The sequence below is a fragment of the Pelophylax lessonae genome (assembly GCF_965119305.1).
Source record: "Pelophylax lessonae genome assembly, chromosome: 4".
NCBI classification, from domain to species: Eukaryota; Metazoa; Chordata; class Amphibia; order Anura; family Ranidae; genus Pelophylax; species Pelophylax lessonae.
Window position 1 is genome coordinate 635,278,153 of NC_138771.1, and position 26,515 is coordinate 635,304,667.

Genomic DNA, 26,515 nt, shown 5'->3' on the forward strand with positions numbered 1-26,515 from the left:
AATGGTATATAGTGTATTAATTTATTCATAAAATGTATATACATTCATTTATTAAAATTACAGAGCAAAGTTCTCCATGACATTCAAATAGCAAGTCACAGTATAAGAACAGTACTTACTAAGATGTCCACCCATCCCTAAACCAGAAGCGGCGGTGTGATATCAGCACGTATAGATCCGCCCAACGCGTTTCGTGCCAATGCATGTTATCAGGGGACACTAGAGTCCTTCAGAAGACACCTTTGAAACCCATTCAGATATTTAATTGTCTGATCCCACACACGAGACGTTCTATCTTGTTGCTCTCACTTCTGTATGGCTGGTCTCTAAGGTAGCTTCTTTATTCTTTAAGGAGACCTTTCTAGTGTTACAAAAGCACAAGGCTGTCCAGAGGCCTAAGGCATAATTTCTCTCTAAGGTGGTTTACCCTTTCCACCTCAACCAGGACATTGTTCTTCCTACCTTTTGCCCTGATCTGAAACATCCCAAGATTTTTTCACTCCGCTGTTTCGACATGGTACACACTGTGAGAGCCTACCTCTTGACTACAGTCTTTTTCCAGTAATCAGATTTATTGTCTTTTCTGCAGGTTTCTTTGGAGGGCTTCCTTTTCACTTCACCATTGCTAGGTGGATTAGGCAAGTCCTCATCTGAACCTGTAGGGCTTTTCATCATCGCCCATCTATTTCCCAGGTTTCAAGGTTGCCATCTGGTGTTCTGTTCACACAGTTAGGTTTTACCAGGTGAATTTTCAGGCCTCCTCTGAAGCCAGTTTTAGGTGTGAGTTGCATCCATTAAGCCCTTTCTTGACCCGTTTGTTTTATGGGCCGGTTAGCATTTGTTTTCTGTGTTGCCCACCCCTCAGTAGGGCTGCTTTGGGACATCCAGTGGTTCAGATTAAAGATCCTGTGTCCTGTACTGCATGATTTAGAGAAAATAATTGTTGAATTACTTGTAAAATCTTTTTCTTGGAGAACAGTAGAGAACACAGGCTACTGTCCCCTTTTGTCCTTTATAATTTCCTTATGGCTTGATACAAAACTAAGGCTAGCTGGTAGTGCCGGGTCATCTAGAGCTCAGGGCGAACATGCCAAACTGTACCCCCCCCCCCCCCCCCCCAGGATGTATAAGCCTAAGCATGTCAGCAAAAATCCCCCCCACAACAACACTGAGCACTGATCTTCATCCTTACCCTCTAAGCCAGTGATGGCGAATATTGGCACCCCAGATGTTTTGGAACTACATTTCCCTTGACGATAATGCATTATCATGGTAGGTGAGCATAATGGTAAATGTAGTTCCAGAATATCTGGGGTGCCAAGGTTCGCCATCACTGCTCTAAGCATTAATTCCCCCTCCTCCAAGTACAAATCTGCCCCCCTCCTGAAATTCCCCCCTCTCAGCACAAATCTTTGCCCCTCATCTATCCAGCTCAAATGATCCCCCCCCCCCCCCAAAAAAAAAATTCTAGCACAAATCCATTCCCCCCCACTTCAAATTTCCCCTGCTCCAAGTAAACTTCCCCCCAAATCCCCCCATCCTGGCCCAAATATCTTCCCCCTAAATCACCACTCCTAGCACTCCCCCCCCCCTCTAAATTTCCCCTCTTAGAACAATACTTAACCCCTGCCAACCCCCCCAAATCCCCCCCTTCCAACACAAATCCCCCCCCCCCAATCTCCTTGTGGTGCCCCCTCGCCTCACATGTCACAGTGCCCAGGGCAGCAGGCCCTACTAGGTGGGAGTTGGAGGGGACAAACCTGCAGCTTTTTTTTTTTTACTTGTGTCCAATCACCTGAAGGTAACTGCATAAAACACATAATAAAGACTGAAGATCCTCTGCTCTACTCCATTAAAAAAGGATTTCACAGGCAAGTCAAAATTCCTATTTTAATCATCACTCTAATTATATATAGCAATTATTGAATGTATTGGTAACAGTAATTATTCTTCACACGTATATCAGTGAGGTGTCATGTATGTATGTGTGCATTTAATTAGGAAAGTAACACCTTCCAGTGTGTGAAGTTGGGGGAATGATTTGGTTATATTCACATATACATTCTGTGATCTCTGATGCCATCTAGTGGTTAATTAGTAATATCCTCAATCTTATTTTTATATTGCGTTTTTATGTATGGTTTTGTTTGCTGTTACCAGGTCAGCCATTGGAAATCATGGATTCTTATACAGCGTACCTAACAGGGACACTCCCTCCCCCACCCCCCTCAAATCTCCTACCAACTCCATCATTCATTCTCCTATCATCTGAAATGTAGTATTTATTGCAACACCACAGAAGAGTGTCACAATGACACTTGGACTTCTCTTTTTCAGAGAACACCCCAAGCCATGCTTCTATCAGTTATTCAGCTGACCTCCTTTTTTTTTCCAAATATATAAATAGCCTTAAATCAATAAAAGGTTGCAGCGCTAAAATAAGGGATATTGCAAATCACAAAACTAAGTGTGATGAAGCAAATAAACGTAACCAATCACTCAAATCATGATATAGTTCATTGAATCAAATAAACGTGAGAGTCCAAGTGAAAAAGTCCAAATGAGATAAAGAAAAAAGCTGTAATCTTAGGTGTCACCCATGTTGATTATCCTCCACCGAATGGAAAGAATGCGAACTCACCAGAACCATATGCTGTCTAAGTTGTAGGACAGCGCATATACAATATGGTATGAATATGATGACTGTAACGGAACCGTCGGCCCACACTGTACCTGTGGTCTTTCGTCAGTATACGGCTTCCTTGCAGTCATGAACATATATCCCAGATTTTCCCAGCCACCCTCATACAAAGCTAGCCAACAACTTAGCTTGTACAAGTTTTGGAACCTTCTTCTTTATTGTTTCACACTCAATTTTTACACACATGAGCACATCCCCCTCCTGATCAAATTACTACACACAGGTCAGGGGTTACCTGATTACATTATCATATGCCGAGGGAATTGTATACAGAAACAGAATTAACCTGAACTAATTATCTAGCCATCTGGACAGAACAATGTGGGCTCATTAACATTTAACAATGGGACAGGCAGACTTAACACAATTCACATCCCACCTCAAAACAGACAATAGGACAAGACTGCCAATGACAGTCTGTCCGTCTCCTACATTGAAGCACATGGAATACACATCTACATATTGCTATGATTATTTAGGAGTCAGACTTCATGGCAACAGGCTATAGGTCTCACAGTGTAAAGTGGGATTAAATCTTCATATTCATTGAGAGATATTGCTGACAAATATTACTGTCCCACTTGAAGCAATCCAAACCATTAGGTATCTGTCTTTCACTCCCAGTGACGGTGAGTACCGTCACAATGACTCTCTGGAAATCAATGTTGTCAGGGGTTAATGTGCTCCCACACATATGGAACAGTGTTATCAAAAGACGTTCCAACCAATCAGGTGGGATGAATCGCCAAGCATGAGAAAAAAAGGAAAATCTCATATGGTTTAAAAACATAGACTTACATGAGTCAAACACCAGTAGTCAACAAGTGGTGAAACAAAATACCGGCACTAAAATATCATGAACAAGGTCCATAAAGTGCAACAAAATTTGTGCAGGCAATGTCATCAATTTTGTTGCACTTTATGGAGCTTGTTTATGATATTTTAGTGCCAGTATTTTGTACTTTTTTTTTTTTTTTTTTTTAGATTTTGGCACAGTGGAGATGGAATATAACATCTGTCAGTTTTTATTAACCACTTGCCGACTGCCTGCCACAGATATACTGCAGCAGGCTGGCTCGGCTGCGCGAACTTCCAAACCTGTAATAATTTATGCTGGCATATTGTCTAAGCTCTGGAGGTATAGCGGAGAGCTACCCCTGGATTGTCCTTAGTGTTTCCTGAGTGATACCCTTTGGCTTGAATATACCTATTTCTGGTAAGCAGTATATACCATTGGTGGCGGTTACTGCACATTTTGGTGAATACTGAAAACTTCATTCACGGTTTCTTGGGAATTTTCCGGATCAATTGAGAGACTTTTCTTTGAATTATTCACTTATACAACATATTTTGGACATTACATATTGTTTACAGGTGATCAAATACCACCAAAATAAATCTCTATTTGTGGGGAAAAAAAGACATAAATTTTTATTTGGGTACAGCGTCGCACGACCGCGCAATTGTCTGTTAAAGTAACGCAGTGCTGAATCGAAAAAAATGGCCTGGTCATTGAGGGGGTAAAACCTTCTGGTCCAGAAGTGGTTAAAGCCTCATGTACACAGCAGTTCCGGGGGGCATACAGCAAACAGACCAGCATTATGACATCCCCGGGACTGGCTGCCGCCGCTGCCTATTGATATGCATTAGAAGAGTCAGCTGTGCGCTGTTGGGCTCTGGGGGTCGCAGGGTGGAGGTAAAGCCGATGTATACACACTGACGCATGCTCCAAACTGTCTGCGTTCTGAGCATTGAGCACCTGGTCATTAACCACTTAAGCCCCGGAGGATTTGGCTGCTGAAAGACCAGGGCCTATTTTGCGATTCGGCTCTGCGTGACTTTAACGGACAATTGCGCGGTCGTGCAACGCTGTACCCAAATTAAATTGACGTCCTTTTTTTCCCACAAACAGAGCTTTGTTTTGGGGGTATTTGATCACCTGTGTGATTTTTATTTTTTGCGCTATAAACAAGAAAAGAGCAACAATTTTGAAATAATAACAATATTTTTCAAATTTTTTTATATGAAATTCTCAAAAAAAAGGTAAAAATCAAAATTTTTTAACATTTTAGGCCAATTTGTTTTCTGCTACATATTCTTGGTAAAAAAAATCGCAATAAGCGGATTTTGATTGGTTTGCGCAAAAGTTATTGCGTTTAATAACTACGGGAAAGATTTCTGTCATTTTTATTGTTTTTTTTTTTTTTTTTAACTAGTAATGGTGGCGATATGCGATTTTTTTTTTTTTTTTGCGGGACTGCAAAATTGCGGCGGACAGATCGGACCCCTGACTGACATTTTTGACACTTTTGGGAGTACCAGTGACATTACTACAGTAATCAGTGCTATACATATGCACTGTTACTGTAAAAATGACACTGGTAGTAAAGGGGTTAATTTTATTAGAGATCCGGGGGTTAAGTGTGTCCCTAGGGGGCGTAATTCTAACTGTCAAGGGGCGTGGCTTTTGATGTAACCACAGAGACATACGATCCTACATAGCAGGATCGTATGATCTCTGCAGTTACATCAGGGAGAATGACAGGCGGCTTTGTTTACATCAGCCGCCTGCCTTTCTCCCTCTCCAGCGAGAGATCGCGAGTGACCGGCAGACATTGGAGCCGCCGGTCACTCGCGCAGGGATCTCAGTGAACGAGTGGGGGTGGGAGCGCACCTCCGGCGGCCTACAGGCTCCTGGGTGAGCGACGTATATCTACGTCACTTTGCCCAGGAGGGGCTGAGCGCCGCAGTAAATGTACTTTCGGCAAGTGGTTAAGGGGGGAAAAGCTTCCAGTCCAGAACTGGTTAATGTCTGTTCTCCTGTGATGGAGATTCCCCCTCTCTATTTGTCCTGTTTACCTTTATCATTGAAAGTAAAAGTAAAAGAAAATCCCAAATTTTGGGTTGTCCCCAGAATAGTAATAGAGGTGAAATCTTCCAATGGGGGCACTAGTTCTGGTGACCTGGGGGTCCCAAAGGAATTTCCTTAGTAGGGATTTCCTCTCAATTCCTGTTTGGCTGTGGGACAGGAAGTGAAGGAAAATCTCCCCAATGGGACACAGTTGGCAAAAAAAATCTGACAGGGGGTATAACCCTCCCTTACTCTATCCAAATTGAAAAAAAAAAAAGTTTTGCCTATACAGTAGTTCCACTTTAAGCTCCTCCTTGTCCCTTTTCCCCAGTAGACTGGATTTGCACTATATTGACCCATTCTGTGTTTTCAGGTCACTGGGTGTTCCTGGCCAATTGTCACCTCTCTCTTTCCTGGATGCCACAGCTGGACAAGTTGGTGGAGCAGCTGCAGGTGGAGAATCCACACCCAAGCTTCAGACTGTGGCTCAGCTCCAGCCCACACCCCGAGTTCCCCATTTCCATCCTCCAGGCCAGCATCAAGATGACAACTGAACCACCCAAGGTGAGACATGTGGCTGTCAGAAGCCAACCCTTGTATAGAATATAACCTGTCACCATTATATAAGGATATTTAAAAGTCATCTAGAGTTCTTGTAACCATGTTAATAAAGGAAACCACTGCCTGTGACCTCCCGCCTCCTGACCCCCATACTCCTCCTACCGGCAATCAGTGCATGATTTAAAGCAGGCGGTGTCCAACTCAAAAGGGCCAGTTGTATCTGAAAGACTAGATGTCTAGAGCACCCCACCCCCCTTACATCAGATGTTTCGAGTCCCCAAACCTCCTATATCATAGTGCACCCACTTACCAGCTGCCTGGAAGAATCTGGGGTAGGAGTTGGGGAGCAGAAGGTGCAGGGTCTGGAGGAGGGCAAGAACCATCTGCCTGAGTCTACTAAATGCTTAGACCAGGAGAGGGGTAGGAGCTGGGGAGAAGAAGGTGCAGGGTCTGGAGGAGGGCAAGAGTCATCTGCCTGAGTCTGCTAAATGCTTAGACCAGGAGAGGTGGAGTTGAGGGTGTGATGTGGCTGCGCAGAGAGGTGCAGGATCTGTAGGAGGAGTTCTGACAGTGGCGGTACATCCATTGGGGGCGCAGGGGCCCCGCCCCCCATCCATGCGTCCGACCCCCTAATCTACATGCAGGGTGCCTGACGCATGGATTCCAATGGGGGATTATCATTTTTTTTTTTGAAGCACGTGATTAGAGCCAGAGGCTCTAATAGACTTCAAAAAAGGGTGGGCTTGGGGCACAGAGCACTGCACCCTGAGCCCACCCAGTTGTATGGCAATAGCAAATATTCACTATTGTCACACTGACTCTCCCCAGCCAATCAGGAAGAGGGTTGTGAGACCCCTTTCCCAATTGGCCAAAAGAACAAGTGATCTTCCTGGCCAGTGGCCAGGAAGAGGCAGAAGTCATATGGCCTGAGAAGAAGCACAGCGGCTCAGCCATCCAGCACTCCCCGGCTCGGACAGGAGGAAGGAGGAGGTGAGGAGGTAAGGAGGCAGGCCGTTGGGGGCGAGGGAAAGTGTGGGGGTGGTGGGGGAGGTAATGTGTTGCCGACCGACCATCGGTGGGGGTTGCATTGGTTTGACGCCCCCCCGAATTACTGAGCACCAGCTGCCACTAAGATCTGTCCTCCTTTCTGCTGGGACAGAGGCAGGGAGGGCCCTCTCCCTGGCTGCACAGAAAAGAGCAGGATCTGGTGGAGGAGTTCTGTCCTCCTCTCTGCTGCTGATTGCTGAGACAAGGTGGGGGCATAGATGAAGGGAGTGCCGTAGCTGCAGGAGAGGTATGAGGGCCACATATATAATGGCCTGGAGGGCCAGATTCGGGCCACAGGCCTTGTGTTTGACACATGATTTAAAGCAATGTAATCCCTCTAACAATGAACTTCTATTACATGCTTCCTTTTGGTCTTATAAATATACCATTAAAAGTGTTTTGTTATACAATGGTCAAAAGGTGAACAAAAAAAATATTTCCTGCCAGAAATATTGTGAGCTCTCTGTTCTCAGTTACATTGTCCTCAGTTCTGTTTATGGAATGCAGAAAACCTCTGTCTATGGTATGCAGATGAAGAGAGGGGGAGGTGTTCTCTAGTCCTGGCCTAGGGTGACAACACCACCTTTCCATAGATACTGTACGGTGAGGGAGCATTGTCAATCCTGGACAGGAAGTTTGTTACTGGCAGGATCACCAGTTGTAAATAAAGGGAGAAAAAAACAATCTCAGAATTGGTAAGCTGCAATATATATATTTTTTGTTTTTGAGTGTTGATTTGATTTAAAATCACAATTAAGGTTGAACTGACATTAAAGCTTGAGTTTAGTGATTCTTTTTTAAATCAACACCAGGGATGGTACTTGCATGAATGACGAGAGGCCTGTGTGCTGGTGGCTGCTCTGTTCTTTAAAATCCTCATTCCTCTGCCCCCAGGGCTGGCCCAAGACATTGTGCTGGCTGCTGGGTGCAAGAATTAAATGATGCCCCCCCCCCTCTAACTCCCCCCCCCCCCCCAAAAAAAAAAAAAATCACGCCCTCCAAAAGGCCCCAAACATCCATTATTTTATATCATGGTAATTAAAACTAAAATTAAATTTATCAGGAAGTCAGATTTACATGCAACAGCACCTTGTCTATATGGAAAATTTGTAAGGGGATGCATTGTGGGGGGGTTAAGGGGCTGTTTTGTGTGGGGGGGGGCTTAAGGGGAGGCTTTGTGGGGTATAGGGGCAAAATAAAAAACAAACAAAAAGTAATAACTTTTTTAAATAAAAGAATGTAGAAAATATTATATATACTGTTCTCTTCTTGCATAACTCACCACCGGACCGGTCTACCAAACACCCGCTGTCTGTCGTCAGTCCTCCTGTCACTCCTGTGTCTGCCAACGCCCTAGAAGATCCGGCCTGCCCTGCGTGAGATGAAGTGCGCTGGTGTCTGACGTCATTGCGCACACCGCAATCACACGAATAACGTTCCCTGGAGGAGACACTCCGCCTACTCATACTCATCAGTGTGCTCTATGGTGGCAGTATGAGATGGGGAAATGCCGCCGTAACGCACCGCAAACTGATGACACACAAAACTGTTGGGAAAAAAATCTTGGACATCAATTTGCTGCCCCTCTCAAAGTTCTGCCTGGGTCCAATGGACCCAGCTGGACCCATGGTAGGGCCGGCCCTGCCTGCCCTTGCAGCTGTGATTAGAGTGGCCCTACCTGTTACAGGCACTTGTCAAAAGTGGCGACTATGCCCACCCTTTCCACTCCCCTCTTCCATTCATAGAAGTCTTACTATTAGTTCTGCAATAAAAAGCGCTCTATAAGTTCAGGAGGTGGATCTATCATTCGTACGATCGTTCTCCATTCATGCTTCTCTTTGCAGGAACTGATAGTAAGAGTTTTATGAATGAAGGAGGGGAGCAGAAAGGGCAGGCATAAGGGGTTGCTTTACTAAAGGCAAATAGACTGCGCACTTTGCAAGTGTGCATTTGCTCCAGAGCTTAGTAATAGCCCGAATACACGATAAGAAAATCGGCCGAAAATTTCCGTTCAGTGAGGGATCGGCCGATATTCTACTCGGTAATGCCCAGCCATCAATGAGCGATATATCGATATTGTGAACGAAAAATACCGTTTGAAAAACCAGAAAAATTCTGTCGTCTCGTTAGCGAATGAACGATATTCTATACGTTGGTGTTGAGGTCGTTCATTTGAAATCTGTATAACCTCATCACTCATGCCCGGAAATATTTTTCGATTCAACTGTTTTGATGGTCGACGAGCAACAGTCAGCCGATATTCGGAGCGTGTATGTTGGCAACGTTTTCGACCAACAAATACTTTTTAAAAAATCGGTGGTCGAATGATCGGGCGATATTCTAATTGTGTATTCAGGCCATAAGAATGCCCAATCACATGCAAGGAAAAAAACAGCATTTTTGCTTGCACATGATTGGATGATGGAAGACAACAGAGCTTTACTTCGTTTACTAAGCTCTGGAGCAACTGCACTTGCAGAGTGTAAAGTCTATTTGCTTTTATGAAATCAACACCATAGTCAGCACTTTTGATGAGTAGACAGGTAGAGCCACTCATATTAGCCCCACAGCATCGTAAAATCACAGCCGTGGAGGTATCGGGAGGGGGGGGGGGGGGGTGGAATGAAGATTTCAGGGAACACAGCCCTTAGGGAGAACATGAGATACTCGCCATTCATGAAGTACCGCCCTGGTCTGAACTGATAAAAATGCAAATTTTAGCTTTAAAAGGTTGGTTCAGAAAAAAATTAAAAGGAGAAGGAACACTGTATGCCCACCCCCCAGTCCCCACTCTACTTACCTCCATGGGTGATGAGCTGTCTGTGCCCCGCAGCCAGTGTAGCTGTCCAGGGATTTGAAATCCCTGCTCTTCTCTTCCTTCATTCTGCAGCGCTTTCAGGATGGATCGGAGCTATCTTCTGCGCCATTGCTGACCAGTCAGAATAGCTCTGATCTGTCCAGGAAGCCCTACAGAAAAGGTGAAGAAGAGTGGGGATTTCAAACCTCCGGACCGCTACACTGTCTGCTTGGGCAATGACAGCTCATCACCCATGGAGGTAAGTACAGTGGGGACTGTGGAGATGGGTAGAGTGTACAGTATTAGTTCACCACTTCATTTTTTCCTAAAAAGGTGAACTTGCACATTAAGGTGTATCTAATTCCAAGTTTGTGTTTTTTTTTTGTTTTTTTTTTGGATAGGGTAATTAGGGGTTTGGAGTCTGTGGTTTTATTCCACTCTCACTTTCGTGATCTGTATTCTGGTACCTGGTCAACAATTAATAAATTATTGATGCCAGGAACAGCCAAGAAACTTCATTTTCAGTAGGACAGCAATGCCAGACTCTGTATTTGTCCTTCTCTATAGGTTTCTGTAACGGAACCTTGCAGTCAGGAACATATATACCAGATTTTCCCAGCCGCCCTCATACAAAGCTAGCCAACAACTTAGCTTGTACTGGAATCACTCTTTATTGAAAAGTCACACAGAATTTATATACAGCATGGATCTCCCCCTCCTGATCATATTACCACACACAGATCAGGGGTGGCCTGATTACATTATCATATGCAGATGAAATACAGAAACAGGTATTCCAGTCCATGGAATACACATATACGTATTGCTATGATTATTTAGGAGTCAGACTTCATGGCAACAGGCTATAGGTCTCACAGTGTAAAGTGGGATTAAATCTTCATATTCCTTGAGAGATATTACTGACAAATATTACTGTCCCACTTGAAGGAATCCAAACAATTAAGTATGTGTCTTTCACTCCCAGTATCGGTGAGTACCGTCACAGTTTCTTTAAAGTGAATCTCTAGCCCAGTGTTTTTCAACCAGAGTTCCGTGGTACCCTAGGGTTTCTCCAGAGATTGCTAGGGGTTCCTTGAGCAATGGGCAGTTTCTGCCTCTCCGATAAGTTCCCCCTGACACCATTGATCTTTTTAGCTATCTGGAAGAAGGTAATTCTTCCCATTGTCCACAAGTGTAAGGAGCATTCTTCCCACTGACCATCACACTAATGTATCATGAGTTGTAAATATAGTCATTTTTAGCAGGGATTCCCTGAGACCTGAAAATTATTTCAAGGGTTCCTCCGTGTTGAAAAGTTTGGCAAAGGCTGCTCTAGCCAAAGTGCTCTGGCTAAAACGGGAAATGGTTAAAACTGCTGTGAGGTTTGTTTTGCTGTGCAGAATACAAAATCCACCTCTATTGGCGTAGAATTGTTTTTATGTTCAGTTGGGCTTTGTCTTTCTGCTATCCTGATGTTTTGAGTGTTGTGCAGGGTCTCCGTGCCAATATGAAGCGCCTCTACCAGCTGATCACAGAGCCTCAGTTCTCTCGCTGCACCAAGACCTCCAGCTACCGTCGTCTGCTCTTCTCCCTCTGCTTCTTCCACAGCATCCTCCTGGAGCGAAGGAAGTTCCTCCAGCTAGGCTGGAACATCGTGTACGGATTTAACGACTCCGACTTTGAGGTGAGACCTTTCAGTAATAATTATCACTGATTTTTGTAGTCCACCATGTTGCAGCTCACACTTGGACTATAGAGAGAAACTAGGTGCAGGACTTCACAGGCGTTCAAAAACCAGAAGAGAAGGTGGAGGAAATTCATTGAAAGCACTTTATATCTTACTAGAGCAGTGATGGCAAACCTTGGCACCCCAGATGTTTTGGAACTACATTTCCCATGATGCTCATGCACTTTGCAGTGTAGCTGAGCATCATGGGAAATGTAGTTCCAAAACATCTGGGGTGCCAAGGTTCGCCATCACTGCACTAGAGGTATTCACCATATGTCCACCTTCATTATACAAAATGGAAGGCTAAGCCCAAATCAATCCCGCCAAACAAAGGGCTCACAATGAACAGTACTGTGTACTCTACCAATCACAGATTCTCACCAGTTCTATGTTAGAGTTTTCATTTTTTTATGTTAAGTTGGGTTTTCGCTCAAACTTGAGCGACCCAATGCCCATGCCTCTAGTAGAGTTGCCATCTTTTCTTCAAGCCAAGCCCCAACATTTTAGCGGTGCACAGCAATTTTTTTTTAAAATGGGGAACGCTGTGGAATAGAATCTGCAGAGTAAATCTGCGCCACATGGGGAGATTAGGCTGTGCCTATCCGGCACACCATCCGAGCACATCCGGCACATCCCATGTGCACGCCTATGTTGGGGAGCCACAGCCCGGTCTGAATAATGTGTCCAGGTTTAAGGCGGTCTGAAACCCGGACATACTTTTCAAAACCCAGACTGTCCAGGTGAATCCCGGACAGGTGGAAAATCTAGCTTGTAGCTCCAGTAATAGTTTGACTGTACTTCTAGCTTGTGGGTGATCATAAGAGTTCTCTACCAGCATACAATGCATCCAAAAAGTATTCACAGCACTTCACTTTTTCCACATTTTGTCATGTTACAGCCGTATTCCAAAATGGATTTAATTCATTATTTTCTCTAATATTCTACAAACAATACCCCATAATGACAATGTAAAAGAGGTTTGTTTGAAATCTTTTCAAATATATTAAAAATAAAAAACGATTTCTTCGAGCTCAGATGCATCCTGTTTCCACTGATCATCCCTGAGATGTTTCTACAACTTGATTGAAGTCCACCTGTGGTACATTCAGTTGATATAACATGATTTGAAAAGGCACACACCTGTGTATATAAGGTCCCATAGTTACCACTGCATGTCCCTAATAAATACAATACAATATATACTGTATAATGTTGGTGATATATTGAATTTTTTAGTCCTCCCCTTTCTAGTTCTTGGTGGTGTATGATTAGGTTACCTCCAGTGAATTGTGTATGACGGTGGATCTGGGTTTTATGCTTCCATCTGCAGGTCTCAGAGAATCTCCTCAGCTTGTACTTGGATGAATATGAAGAGACCCCTTGGGAAGCTCTCAAATATCTGATCTCTGGAGTCAACTATGGCGGCCATGTGACAGATGATTGGGATCGACGACTACTCGGAACTTATATTAATGACTATTTCTGTGAACCAGCTCTTACCACTCAGTTTTATAAGTAAGATCTTATATTATTAATAATGCTGTTTCTTCGTTATTTTAAGTGAAATCTCATGTCTGTCTCCCCTGCTGAGATACTTTGTGGCTAACCACTGAACCAATTAGGGGTAATCATATCTTTAATTTTACCACCTCCATGACCAGAGTTGTAAAAAAAACCCATGTGATCACCATTTCATAACTGTCATGGTGATCACATGATCGGGAAAATTACTGATTGGTTCCCAATCACTAGGGAAAACTCAGAGTTGTCATTTTGACATCACTGTGTAAGAATTAAGAACGGGACAGGTTTGCTTTACTAGTTCTCACTTGAAACCTTAAACTAAGCTAAAATTGTTTTTCTAAAAATTTGTAGCAGGTAGGTTTTTATGATAGAAGAGAGTCTGTGTGTTTTTTCTGCAGTAAAATCTCTTCCCCTAGCTGTTGTCAATTGTTTCCAAATTATACACTGACACCCGCGCATCTTTCATATGTTGGCTTGGCCAGTAGGAAAGCCTAAAGACTAGGAAGAAGACATCTGGTTATATGACTTGTTTTTACAGGTGTTAGCTCCAGGGCTTTCATCCTGATCCGAGCTAGGATGGCAGCGTTCGACCTGCCCTGGAGCCAGGGTCAGGATGGCAGCCCTGGACCTGCACCAGAGCTAGGAATCAGGATGGCAGCCCTGGACTTGCACTGGAGCCAGGTCTAGGATGGCAGCCCTGGACCTGCACCAGACCTAGGATCAGGATAGCAAACCTAAACCTACACCAGAGCTGGGATCAAGATGGCAGAGCTGGACCTGCACCAGAGCTAGGATCAGGATGGCAGCCTTGGACCTGCACCAGAGCTAGGATCAGGATGGCAGCCTTGGACCTGCACCAGAGCTAGGATCAGGATGGCAGCCTTGGACCTGCACCAGAGCTAGGATCAGGATGGCAGCCTTGGACCTGCACCAGAGCTAGGATCAGGATGGCAGCTCTGGACCTGCACCAGAGCTAGGATCAGGATGGCAGCCCTGGACCTGCCCTGGAGCTAGGATCAGGGTGGCAGCTCCTGCCCTGCACTGGACCTAGGATCAGGATCGTAGACATTTACCTGCACTGGAGCCAGGATCAGCATAGCTGCCCTGGACCTGCACCTGAGCAAGGATCAGAATGGCAGACCTGGACCTGCACTGGACCAAGGATCAGGATGGCAGTCCTGAACCTGCACCAGAGCTAGGATCAGGATGGCAGCCCTGAACCTGCACCAGAGCTAGGATCAGGATGGCAGCTCTGGACCTGCACGAGAGCTAGGATCAGGATGGCAGCCCTGAACCTGCACCAGAGCTAGGATCAGGATGGCAGCCCTGGACCTGCCCTGGAGCTAGGATCAGGGTGGCAGCTCCAGCCCTGCACTGGAGTTAGGATCAGGATCGCAGACATTTACCTGCACTGGAGCCAGGATCAGCATGGCTTCCCTGGACCTGCACCTGAGCAAGGATCAGAATGGCAGACCTGGACCTGCACTGGACCAAGGATCAGGATGGCAGACCTGAACCTGCACCAGAGCTAGGATCAGGATGGCAGCCCTGAACCTGCACCAGACATAAGATCAGGATGGCAGACCTGGACCTGCCCTGGAATCAGGATCAGAATGGAAGCCCTGGAGTCAGGAGGACAGCCCTGGACCTGCACCAGAGCTAGGATTAAGATGGCAGGCCTTGACCTGCGCTGGAACCAGGATCAGGATGGCAGAGCTAGACCTGCCCTGGAACCAGGATCAGGATGGCAGAGCTAGACCTGCCCTGGAACCAGGATCAGGATGGCAGAGCTGGACCTGCACGTTTAAAAACAAGTCGACAATGACAGCTACCATATTCCTCTCCTGAAAGATTCCCTTATCTTATCGACATGAGTTCATGTTTTTCATTCCTTGTTTCTGTGTATAGTTTGAAAATATATGTGTACATGGGGTCAGCCATTGTCCTTGTTTCATAGGTTTTGCCAATTGGTAGTGCAACACAGTGACTGGTCTTTACTTTTTGTTCGCACTCAGTGCTAATCTATAGCTCAGCTCAGGGTAAAATCAATACATTCTGTGTGTGATTTATTCTGTAGTTGATGGTAGTTTTTTTCCAAGGGTAACATTTATTGTAGAGTATGAAGGCATTGTACTCCAAGTTTATGTCTTCTTTTTAAAGGCTCTCATCTCTGGATGCATATTACATCCCTCGTGACGGCCCGCTGGCATCATACAAGGAGTTTATCTCCCTACTTCCTGCCGTGGATCACCCGGAAGCCTTCGGACAGCACCCCAACTCCGATATTGCCAGCCAGATCACCGAGGCACGAACCTTGTTTGACACTCTGCTGTCTCTGCAGCCTCAGGTCACACAGAACGTTCCCGGAGGGCAAAGCAGAGAGGAAAAGGTCAGATTTGCTTTTTTTTTTTCTTCTCTGTTTGTTCTAAGATCTTCTTATTCCATCATATGGTCTTATTCCAATACCGTGAAGTAATTTAAAGAGAACCTATAATGGTTTTTAGTGAGTTTTTAAAACTTGTCTAAACATTTTGCATGTGCTTCTCTATCATATTTTTTAATTTCTTCAATAAAATTTGGATTTACAAAAAATGTAACATTTATTAAAGGATGTTTCCGCACTTTATGTTTGAAGAGGATGCTAGACATTCCAACAAGGTCATCCAGAAAAAAAAACTCACATTTTGATTCTCTTTAACTGCATATGCAGGGGTCATATGAGTTAGACAAAAGGAGTGGGGGTTGTCCCTCCTCTGACCATACAACAGTGTCGTGAATGATTCTGATTAATGGGAGATCCAATGACACCCAGGTATTCTTTTTTATGTAAGTCTTTATTCAAGAAAACAGAAAACAATACAAAGACCATCCAGCAGAGGTCAATACGGAGGTCTGGGACAGGCATGTAAATAAAGAATAACACTTCGGTCCATAGGTCTATCCCAGGGGTCTTCAAACTACGGCCCTCTAGTTGTTCAGGAACTACAATTCCCATTATGCCTAGTCATGTCTGTGAATATCAGCGTTTTCCAACACCTCATGGGATGTGTAGTTCCGCAACAGCTGGTGGGCTGTACTTTGAGGATCCCTGGTCTATCCCATGCTAGCTGGTAGATTACAGCGGAACAATTTCATTTCTAATGGGTATGAGGACACTCAGGTATTCAGAGCAATTTTCAGCTTAGCAGTAAAATGACTTAGTGTAAAGAACTACACTTTACATTTACAATTATTTAGGAAATCCTAAAGAAAACATGTCAGCTATTTTAATTTTAATAATTTTTGCCTAAACGCAAATACTAAAAAGGTAGCTACTGTTACCAATGCTAATTAGAAAAAAAAACTCTTCTGTGTACCCCTCTGATTCTTCATTTCTCTTTCGTTCATTGACAGACACAGCCCCTGATCTTCTTAACCATTGGGTTATACTGCCCCCTACAGGAGTAGGACACTAGGCACAAAAAAAAAGTCTGGCTATGCCTATGGGCAGTCCCAGGGGGTATACTCCCTCTCTCTGCTATAAGTACTCAGTTTTTTTCTGCCTAGTCAGGAGTAAGGACCTAGTTCCTTGCTGAGATCTCTGGTCCTGGCAAATTTTTTTCTCCTGGTTTCTTTTCCTGTGAGATCTACAATCAACAGTAAGGGTGCACAGAACTCAGCTCTGCTCTAGGTAGGCCGGACGGGGGCTGGCGAGTTAAAAACCTTGCGAGGTTGCATACGGCCGGGTCTGGGCCCGAGTCGAATCGTTCCTCCTGCCCGACAGCCTTCTCATTTCGATGGAGAGGAGGTTCTGTCTGGAGGGTTTTGGAGTGGACGTGGGCCCCTCCATGGGACGGTCGGACCCTCGGGTTCCCCTCCTTCCCTTTAGGCACCCCCCTCATCGGTTTGGTGATCCCTGTGCGCCATCTCGCCCCCCATCTGGCCCCCCTTACTTAGGCTGGGGCAGGGGGGAGGCCTGATCAACCTCTTGGGGTGGGGGCAGGGTGCTGTACTGGCGATGGGGGCGAGGGGTGCGCTGCCGGCGACAGGGGGATCGGCTGTGGAGGGCTGTACCTGGTGAGGGCTCCTGCCAGGGCCCCCCCCTTCCTGCCTGTGCCATTTTCTGAGGCCTAGGGATCCCTCCTGGACCCCTGGAGCCTCGTGGTGCTGCCATTTTCTTGTAGCCTGTATGCTCAATGCGCAGAGGCCATGTTTGTGTAGTCTTGCGGCCATTTTGCGGTGGTTTGCCATTGAAAATAGGGGAGGCCATAACAGTGGAGCCCTTTGGGCAGTGATTTCGGCATTGGGATCCCCTCCTCATCCCCTGGTGCTGACTCCTGGATCTTTTCACTTCCTGATTGCCGCACGTGGAGTGCAGATTATCCTGGTTGCTGCAGGTGCCTGTTTCTGCTGGGTGTTGAGTCTGGTGGGGTCCTCTCCCTCTCTGCTGAGGATTGATTAGGTAGTCTGAAATGGTAGGGTAAAATGGCGCTGCCAAGTGGTAGGAATAAATGTGCGGGAGATCAATGTTCCTTATATACACTAGGCAAATATAAATAGTGTACCTCGCTTTAATCACAAGTACTATTCTAAATATCCACCTATCAGTTTAAAAGCAATAGGTACTAAATACTTAAAACATTTTTAAATCCTCAGACATTTGTGAAAATAAAACATCAAAGTGTACCTAATGTGACTAGGAACAGTTACCTTAAAAACAGTAAATAAGGTGCCAAATATAGACTGTGTTAAAACGTTAATGTGATATAGATTAAAGTGACTGGTGCTAATAATATTGTTGAACACTAGGTGGCAGTGATGGTGCCCTTTATTTAAAACTTAAAGTGGCAGTGATGGTGCTTATATAAATAAATAAAAATCTTTTTCCAGGTGAAAACTATAATAAATATGTGTAGTGCTTGGCACTAGGTGAAAATATATAAAGTTAGATAAAAAAAAATCTCAAATATTGGCATACACACAACTGGTGATTATGAATTTGTGATATAATCAAATATTCCAAAAAAAGTCCATAGAAAGTAACAAATGCTGAACAGTCCAAAGTGTACAATATTAAAATAAATATATAAAAAAGTGCAGACAAAAATCTCCTAGGAGAGAGAAGTAGGTCCTAGTGGTGGATTCAGGATGTGGGTGCTGGGTGAGGAAATTCCGTGCTCCCCTCTCAATAAAGCCCGCACTCACCAGAGAGCGGCACCCCTACAGGGGTAACCAGCGTTGTAGCTTTAGGGGAAATCCCTTGGTGACTCTCGGTTGTGTTCTCCACTCCTCCTGGGGTTAATCTTATTCCCTCTCTCCCGTGTATATATTAGCAGATTTAAAAGTACTCACATGTAAAACACGTAACAAGATCCGTAGGTGTGTAGGGACCGCAAACCCCTCGCTTCACGGCGTCCCGGAAGCACCGCTAAGCGAGGGGTTTGCGGTCCCTACACACCTACGGATCTTGTTACGTGTTTTAAATGTGAGTACTTTTAAATCTGCTAATAAAATGCAATACTTTTAAACGGTACATCACTATATTAGCACTCTTTTATCTGCATATTATCGGATACCCTTATAATACATGGAGAGCTGCCCTTGATATCCCTTACTGTTATCGCTTGCATATATATACACCGGAGAGAGGGAATAAGATTAACCCCAGGAGGAGTGGAGAACACAACCGAGAGTCACCAAGGGATTTCCCCTAAAGCTACAACGCTGGTTACCCCTGTAGGGGTGCTGCTCTCTGGTGAGTGCGGGCTTTATTGAGAGGGGAGCACGGAATTTCCTCACCCAGCACCCACATCCTGAATCCACCACTAGGACCTACTTCTCTCTCCTAGGAGATTTTTGTATGCACTTTTTTGCACTACTGCACTTTTTTATATATTTATTTTAATATTGTACACTTTGGACTTTGTTCAGCATTTGTTACTTTCTATGGACTTTTTTTGGAATATTTGATTATATCACAAATTCATAATCACCAGTTGTGTGTATGCCAATATTTGAGATTTTTTTATCTAACTTTATATATTTTCACCTAGTGCCAAGCACTACACATTTATTATAGTTTTCACCTGGAAAAAGATTTTTATTTATTTATATAAGCACCATCACTGCCACTTTAAGTTTTAAATATAAGGCACCATCACTGCCACCTAGTGTTCAACAATATTATTAGCACCAGTCACTTTAATCTATATCACATTAACGTTTTAACACAGTCTATATTTGGCACCTTATTTACTGTTTTTAAGGTAACTGTTCCTAGTCACATTAGGTACACTTTGATGTTTTATTTTCACAAATGTCTGAGGATTTAAATTTTTTTTAAGTATTTAGTACCTATTGCTTTTAAACTGATAGGTGGATATTTAGAATAGTACTTGTGATTTAAGCGAGGTACACTATTTATATTTGCCTAGTGTATATAAGGAACATTGATCTCCCGCACATTTATTCCTACCACTTGGCAGCGCCATTTTACCCTACCATTTCTCACTATTCAAATATAGCTTGACACTATATTGGGGTAGGCTGCAGCCAATTAAATACTTTTAATTTTTAACCATTTGCGCGGAATTTTCTTTACACTGATTAGGTAGTCTGTTACTGGCGAACGGTGGTGCTGCCAGAGTGTTGGGGGTGTCCCTTAGCAGTGTTTTTTACACCTTTTTTGTGGGGTCCCTCCATTCATTCATGGAGTCCTTGGAGCACATTTCCCCACCTAATCCCCTCTCAGAGGCTACAGGGCCCTCCGGGTCCCAACCATCCATTAATGCACTGAAGGCGGTCCTGGGGTCCTTTGTGTCCCGGGTGGAGGTGGTTTGTGGGCGGCAGGCTAGCAAACACCGCCCCTCACCCCCCCTGCCTTCCCCTGTCTCATCTCTCTCCTCAGATCCTGAATTTGATTAGGCCGCCGTGGACGTAGGTCTCTGGTGGGTCTGCGAACATGCGCCCTGAGTTCTCAGAACGTGAGGATGATTCTTCCACTCCTTTAGCCACACACAAAAAAGGCGCTGGGGGATGCACTTATTGTATCTGTGCGTGAGACCTTAAAAATGGAGGATGCAGCTGAAGCTGCGACGAAGGGGTTAGTTCCCTTTGGCACTCATAAGCCATCCACAGCGGCAAAGGTGTTTCTTTTCCCCTCCTATTTTGACAGAATTGTCGCTAAAGAGTGGAACAACCAAAACGTCCCCTTGTGGTCCCTAAGCCATTTGCTATGTGGTACCCTTATGAGGAGTCCCTTCTTAAGAAGTGGACTGTTTCATCGGTGGTGGACCTCCGGTCTCCAGATTGAACAAGGCAACCAGCCTTTAAGGATTCAGTTGACAGGAAGGCGGAGGCTGTGGCCCTCAATATGTACACTGTGACTTGTTCGGCACTGAGGCCGGTATTTACCATTGCACTGGTGTCGCAAACTCTGACCGAGTGGGCTAAACTTTTAGGCTGTGACCTGGAGGGGAGCAGCTCCCCCCTGCCTTTGCTGACCTGCAGTTGGTCCAGGCGCTGCATTTCATCTGTAATGCCTCTTTGGAAGCGTCTCCCCTAGTCGCTAGGCTCTCTGTTTCAGCAGTGGTCCTTCTGCGCATTTTTTGGCTCAAATGCTGGTCTGCTGACCAGACTTCTAAAAAGGCCTTGACTGATCTTCCTTTTCAAGGAGATCGCCTGTTTGGAGCTACCCTGGATGACATTATAAAGGGTCTCAAAGGGGGGAAGAGTACCTTTCTTCCACAGGCCAGTAAGGGCAAGGACCCTTGTCGTAGACGGGGGCCATCTTTCTGGGCTCATAAGAAGTTTTTTCGTCCCTCAGGGGCAACTGACAAGGGATCAAATCCTTTCAGGGCGTCCTTTCCTGGATCCAAGCGAACTTCGTCAGGCAAGTTGAGAGCGAGCTTCTCCAGACCCGTGAACAAGGCTCCTTCAGCATGAAGGTGCGCCCTTACCTGTATTTAGGGTGGGGGGACATCTTTGCTGGCTTCCGAACCCGTGGACTTCCCTGGTACAAGACAAGTGGTACATGAAGTCATACAGTCCAGCTACAAGATCGAGTTTCGTTCTTACCCTCCAGAAAGGTTCTTTCCCCGGACCGCATACAGGGTCTTTTTTGGGGCGGTGCAAGACCTGTTCCTTCAAGGGGTGATTGTCCGGTTCTGACATCAGAACGTTTTTAGGGGTTTTACTCAAACCTGTTTACAGTTCCCAGGAAGGAAGGCAAGGTGCGTCCAATTCTGGACCTCAAGGCGCTGAACTGCTTTGTGCGAGTGCAGAAGTTCAGCATGGAGTCCATTCGCACGGTGGTGGCATCCCTGCATCAGAGGGATTTTCTTGCCTCTATCGACATCAAGGACGCTTACCTTCACATTCCAATATGTGCCAGTCACCAGCGCTTCCCCTGCTTTGTCCAGAGGTGTGTGTGGGGGGGCTGTGTAATGTAAAGGGGTCCAGAGGTGGGTGGGGGCTATGTAATGAAAAAGGGGTCCAGAGGTGTGGGGGGCTATGTAATGCAAAAGGGGTCCAGAGATGGGGGGAGCTGTGTAATGTAAATGGGTCCAGAGGTGTGGGGGGGCTGTGTAATGTAAAGGGGTCCAGAGGTGTGGGGGAGCTATGTAATGCAAAAGGGGTCCAGAGGTGTGTGTGTGTGGGGTGGGGGGCCCTGTGTAAGGTAAAGGGGTCCAAAGCAGTGTTAATTTCGTCGACTAAAACCGACTAAAACATTTTCGTCGACTAACACAATTCAGATGACTAAAATACGACTAAAACTAAAATGGCATTTTAGTCTTAAGACTAAAATACGACTAAAACTAAAATGGCATTTTAGTCAAAAGACTATAACTAAAACTAAATCGAAATTTGCTACCAAAAATTAACACTGGTGCATGCTCAAAGCATAAATAATAACATATTAGATTTTTCACTCCAGGACCAGCAGTAGTATATAATGAGTTTGGAAATTGTAGAGAAATGCTTAAATAATGCATTACAAATTACAATTGAACTACACCCATTTGATTATAGATGACTAAAATTAGTTTTAGTTGACTAAAATGTAGGACGTTTTAGTCGACTAAAATGTAGGACGTTTTAGTCGACTAAAATGTAGGACGTTTTAGTCGACTAAAATATACTGGAGTTTTAGTCGACTAAATACGACTAAAACTAAAACACTTTCAGAAGACTAAAATGGGACTAAAACTAAAATGCCATTTTAGTCCTAAGACTAAGACTAAAACTAAATTGAAATTTGCTGACAAAATTAACACTGGTCCAAAGGTGAGGATGGGCCCTGTGTAATGTAAAGGGGTCCAGAGGTGTGTGTGTGTGTGGGGTGGGGGGCCCTGTGTAAGGTAAAGGGGTCCAAAGGTGAGGATGGGCCCTGTGTAATGTAAAGGGGTCCAGAGGTGTGGGGGGGCTGTGTAATGTAAAGGGGTCCAGAGGTGTCGTCCCATCAAAATGCTCTAATTGGCTTACACTCACCATTAATCCAGCACCGGCAAAGCTCCCTGGTGCCGATCTTCACGCCCCCTTCTGATGTCAGAAAGGGGCGTCATGGGATCAAATTTACCTTCGGGCTGAAGCCCCTTGTTTTTTTCCTACCTAGCAACACCCCTGAGTGCTTAGCAGAGAGAGGGAGTATACCCCCTGGGACTGCCCATAGGCATAGCCAGACTTTTTTTTCTGCTTAGTGTCCTACTCAGGTAGGGGGCAGTATAACCCAATGGTTACGATGATCAGGAGCTGTGTACGTCAATGAACATCAGAGAAATCGATTTTACGGTAAGTCAAATATCCCATTTTTTTTAATACTTGCTTGACATACCTTCCTTAACCCACCATGCCATTGTTTAATTTATGGCAGTATAAGCATTCTCAGCGGACAAGGGAATGGGTGAGGCTTTTTCCTAAAATGGAGGCCTTAGTAATAGATTCAAACCAGTTTCAGAAAGGCACACAGTAAAGGGTTTTCTGGCTAACAAAAGTAGTTGACACCTTGCAGTTTATGTTTTTAGACAATTCTTTCACCTTTAAAAGTTTAACAGACTATTAACCATTCCTTCTTTCTTAGGTCTTGGAGTTACTGAGTGATGTTCGTCAGAAGATTCCTCAGGAAATCGATTATGAGGGAACAGTGAAAGTATTAGGTGATGATCCTAATCCACTCAATGTTGTGTTACTACAAGAAATCCAGAGATACAATGCTCTGCTTAGCACCATCAGGTCAGTGTGGATCCAAAGAATAAAGTTTCATAAAGTCAAATGACATGCTATAAATGATATTCCTTCTCATCTAGCGAAGGACACAGGAGACTTTTAACCTTCAGGTTATGCTGCTGCCTACAGGAGAATTGGACACTGGCAAAAATCTGTAGGCCAGCTCAGGGTAAAACTGTCCACATGCCCCTATTTTTTCCTGTGCCCTAGGTGAACAGATGTCTTTTCTTCAGTTCTGCTGTTGTAAAGAATAACCTGTGTTTTTTTTTGCAATTTGTTCCTACTCTGTCTGCAGTTTTGACAACATGGTTGTTGAAGCCCAATTTCTAGGGACGTATCTCCTTCTTCCTGCAGTTGGGTCTGGAACAGCATATGGCTTTTAGTGCCATCAAAATTCAGGTCTTTGCTCTATCCATGCTGTTTCATAGAACTTTGGCCTCCCATGTGGTTCCCCCCCATCCATTTACCTGGGACTCCATTAGAACTGGTTCTCTCTTGAAAGCATTAGAGATTAAGGTTGCTTACCTTGTTGTTATCATCTCTGTGAGGTTATAGCGGAACTGACCAGATTATCCTGAGAAAGAACCATTTTTTTGTCTTGCATAGAGAAACGGTGGTGTAAAAACCCATGACCTTCGTGCCTAGGATAGTCACATTAACTATGACATTGTTCTTCTGTGACGACGTACAGATACTTTCCATCAGAAGGAAATTCCCCTCTATTGTCTGTATGTGATTTGGGCTGTTCAAATATACCCCTCACCCACTACTTGTTACAGATAGTCTGAGTCACTTTTTGTCATTCTGGATGGTCCCTGGAAGGATGGCCTGGCTACTCATTTTACCATCTCTAGGAGGCCCAGACAGACCATCGTTTAGACTTGTGGCCTCAAGGATCGGGTTCCCCTTTCCTGTTAAGTTTCACTCCACTAGGTCTTTGAGCGCTTCTTGGCCTTTTTAGAATCTGACAAATCTTTTTTGTAATGTTGCCACCTGGTCTTCTGTGTACGAGCTTTCTAAGTCCTACCAAGGTGGACATTTATGCCCCATCTAATGCCAGATTAGGACATAAGGTCCTTCAGGGGGTTCCTTGAGCTGTAAACGGTCCCCAGTTTTCTGGAGTTACTTTGGGCCTGTTAGCAATTGTTGCTCTTTTGAACACCTCTAAGCTAGTCCGCTTTTGGACATCCTGAAGGTTAAAGGCTTCCTGTGTCTCTCAATGGGTAAGAAATAAAATAGAATTTTTGTACTCGCTGTAAAATCCTTTTACCTGGAGTCCATTGAGTGACACAGGTCCCACCCCTGTGTGTCCTCGGTACTGTGTTACTACTAAACTAAGGCATGCTGGTAGTAGGAGGGGTTATACCCTGGGCTGGCCTACAGTTTTTTTTGTTTGCCAGTGTCCAATGCTTTTGTAGGCAGCATTATAACCCAAAAGTTAAAGACGTCCTGTGTACCTTCAAAGACTCCAAGAAAAATAATTTACAGTGAGTAGAAAAATTCTATTATAAATGTGGACATTGAATATACAGAAAGAGAACTTTTCAAACAGTTATCTGCCGTACTCTACACCCATACACACACTGCGAATCTAAAACAATTACTGATTGCATTTTACTCTGTATTGTAGGTCATCTCTGCAGGATCTGGAATACGGAATACAAGGCTTGGTGGTCATGTCCACAGATCTGGAGGAGATCTTCACCTGCATATTTGATGCCCGCGTTCCGCCACTCTGGGAAAAGGTGCGTGTATTTACTAAAGACAAAGGATAATGGCGGGGAGGATGAGGAGAGGTGATAGCAAACGAGATGAATAAAGATGGTGAAGAGGATGAGGAAAGAATGAAGAAAGCTGGTAGAGGATGGGAGGAGGAGGGATGAAGAGAGGTGATAGAAGACAGGATGAGGAGCGATGAGGAAGGGCAAGAAATAAAAAAGTAAAAGAGAATGGGATGATGGAAGGATGATGGAGGGCAGAATGAAGAGAAGTGATGGAGAACAAGATGGGGAGAGAATAGATGTCATGATAAAGGTGTCCTTTTATGAAATGGAGATGAGCAGTGATCCTGCTGATCACAGCTCATTTCCGATCATTCTCAGTTTATGAAACAGAAATGATCGGGGGAGAACATGTTCTTCGCTGATCATCTCTTCACACAGGAATCTGTCATTGACTGACACAGAAACAGCCAGGTCATGAAGCTGCGATCCCCGCACTTCACTGGCAATCTGGGTCAGAATTCACACTCCCGGATTCACCAGCCTGGAGCTTGTGAAGCGGGGAGTGAAGACAGAATCGGGGGAGAACTGAGGGGGAAGAATGAAGATTATGGACTTCCTTCTTTCTCGTTCAGACCCCCCAACACAGTAATCATGTCCCCCTGCCATATTTATGTATATATATACATGTATATATATACATACATACATGTAGATATATATTTAATGTGTATATATATATACAATGTATGTGTGTGTGTATTCAGTGTATATATATATTTATGTAAGGGGTCTATTATTTATTAACATTAGTGGGGATCGTGTACTCAGCAGTGATAATTTATCACTGCTTGTTAAAGCGCGCCAGGGATTTTCATACTACTGTAATCTCGCTTTGTCTCACGAGATTACAGGCGCTCCATTCACTTCTACACAGATCTCGGCGAAAACAGTTCACCTCTGATCACCCTGGGAGAACTGAAGTTCTCTGCTTCATAAAAAGGGTGCCAGAGGAGATAATTTTCCCCGGAGAACTGCAGAGAAGCCAACAGAGAAAAAAATTCACCCGTTCATAAAAGTACACCAAAGAGAGGTAATAGACAGTGGGATAGGGAGAGATGATAGAGAGCATGATGATGAAAGGAGATTGAGCACAGGATGGGGAAAAATGATAAAGGGCACGGTAAGGAGAGGTAACAGAGAGTTGAATGAGAAAGAAAGATGGAAGTCGGGATCAAGAGAGGTAACAGATGACAGGAAGCAAAGGGTTGATAGAAGGTAGGATAAAAAAAAGTTAATCGTTAATTGGATGAGGAGGGATGATGGAATACAGGATTAGAGAACAAGATGAGCAGGGATCATGAAGAGCAGGATGTAGAGA

At 44.6% G+C, this 26,515-nt stretch overlaps 1 protein-coding gene across 1 annotated transcript in view; it reads left to right on the forward strand.

Annotated features, from left to right (window-relative positions):
• Nucleotides 1–26,515, forward strand: part of DNAH2 (dynein axonemal heavy chain 2) — a gene marked incomplete at its 3' end in the record, with an annotated part of 417,940 nt that overhangs the window by 383,222 nt on the left and 8,203 nt on the right. The window contains exons 79-84 of the mRNA XM_082254654.1: nt 5,926–6,116; nt 11,450–11,641; nt 13,017–13,201; nt 15,371–15,599; nt 23,268–23,419; nt 25,044–25,158. Coding sequence (XP_082110780.1) covers nt 5,926–6,116; nt 11,450–11,641; nt 13,017–13,201; nt 15,371–15,599; nt 23,268–23,419; nt 25,044–25,158 — 1,064 coding nt within the window. The remainder of the gene's footprint in view (nt 1–5,925; nt 6,117–11,449; nt 11,642–13,016; nt 13,202–15,370; nt 15,600–23,267; nt 23,420–25,043; nt 25,159–26,515) is intronic.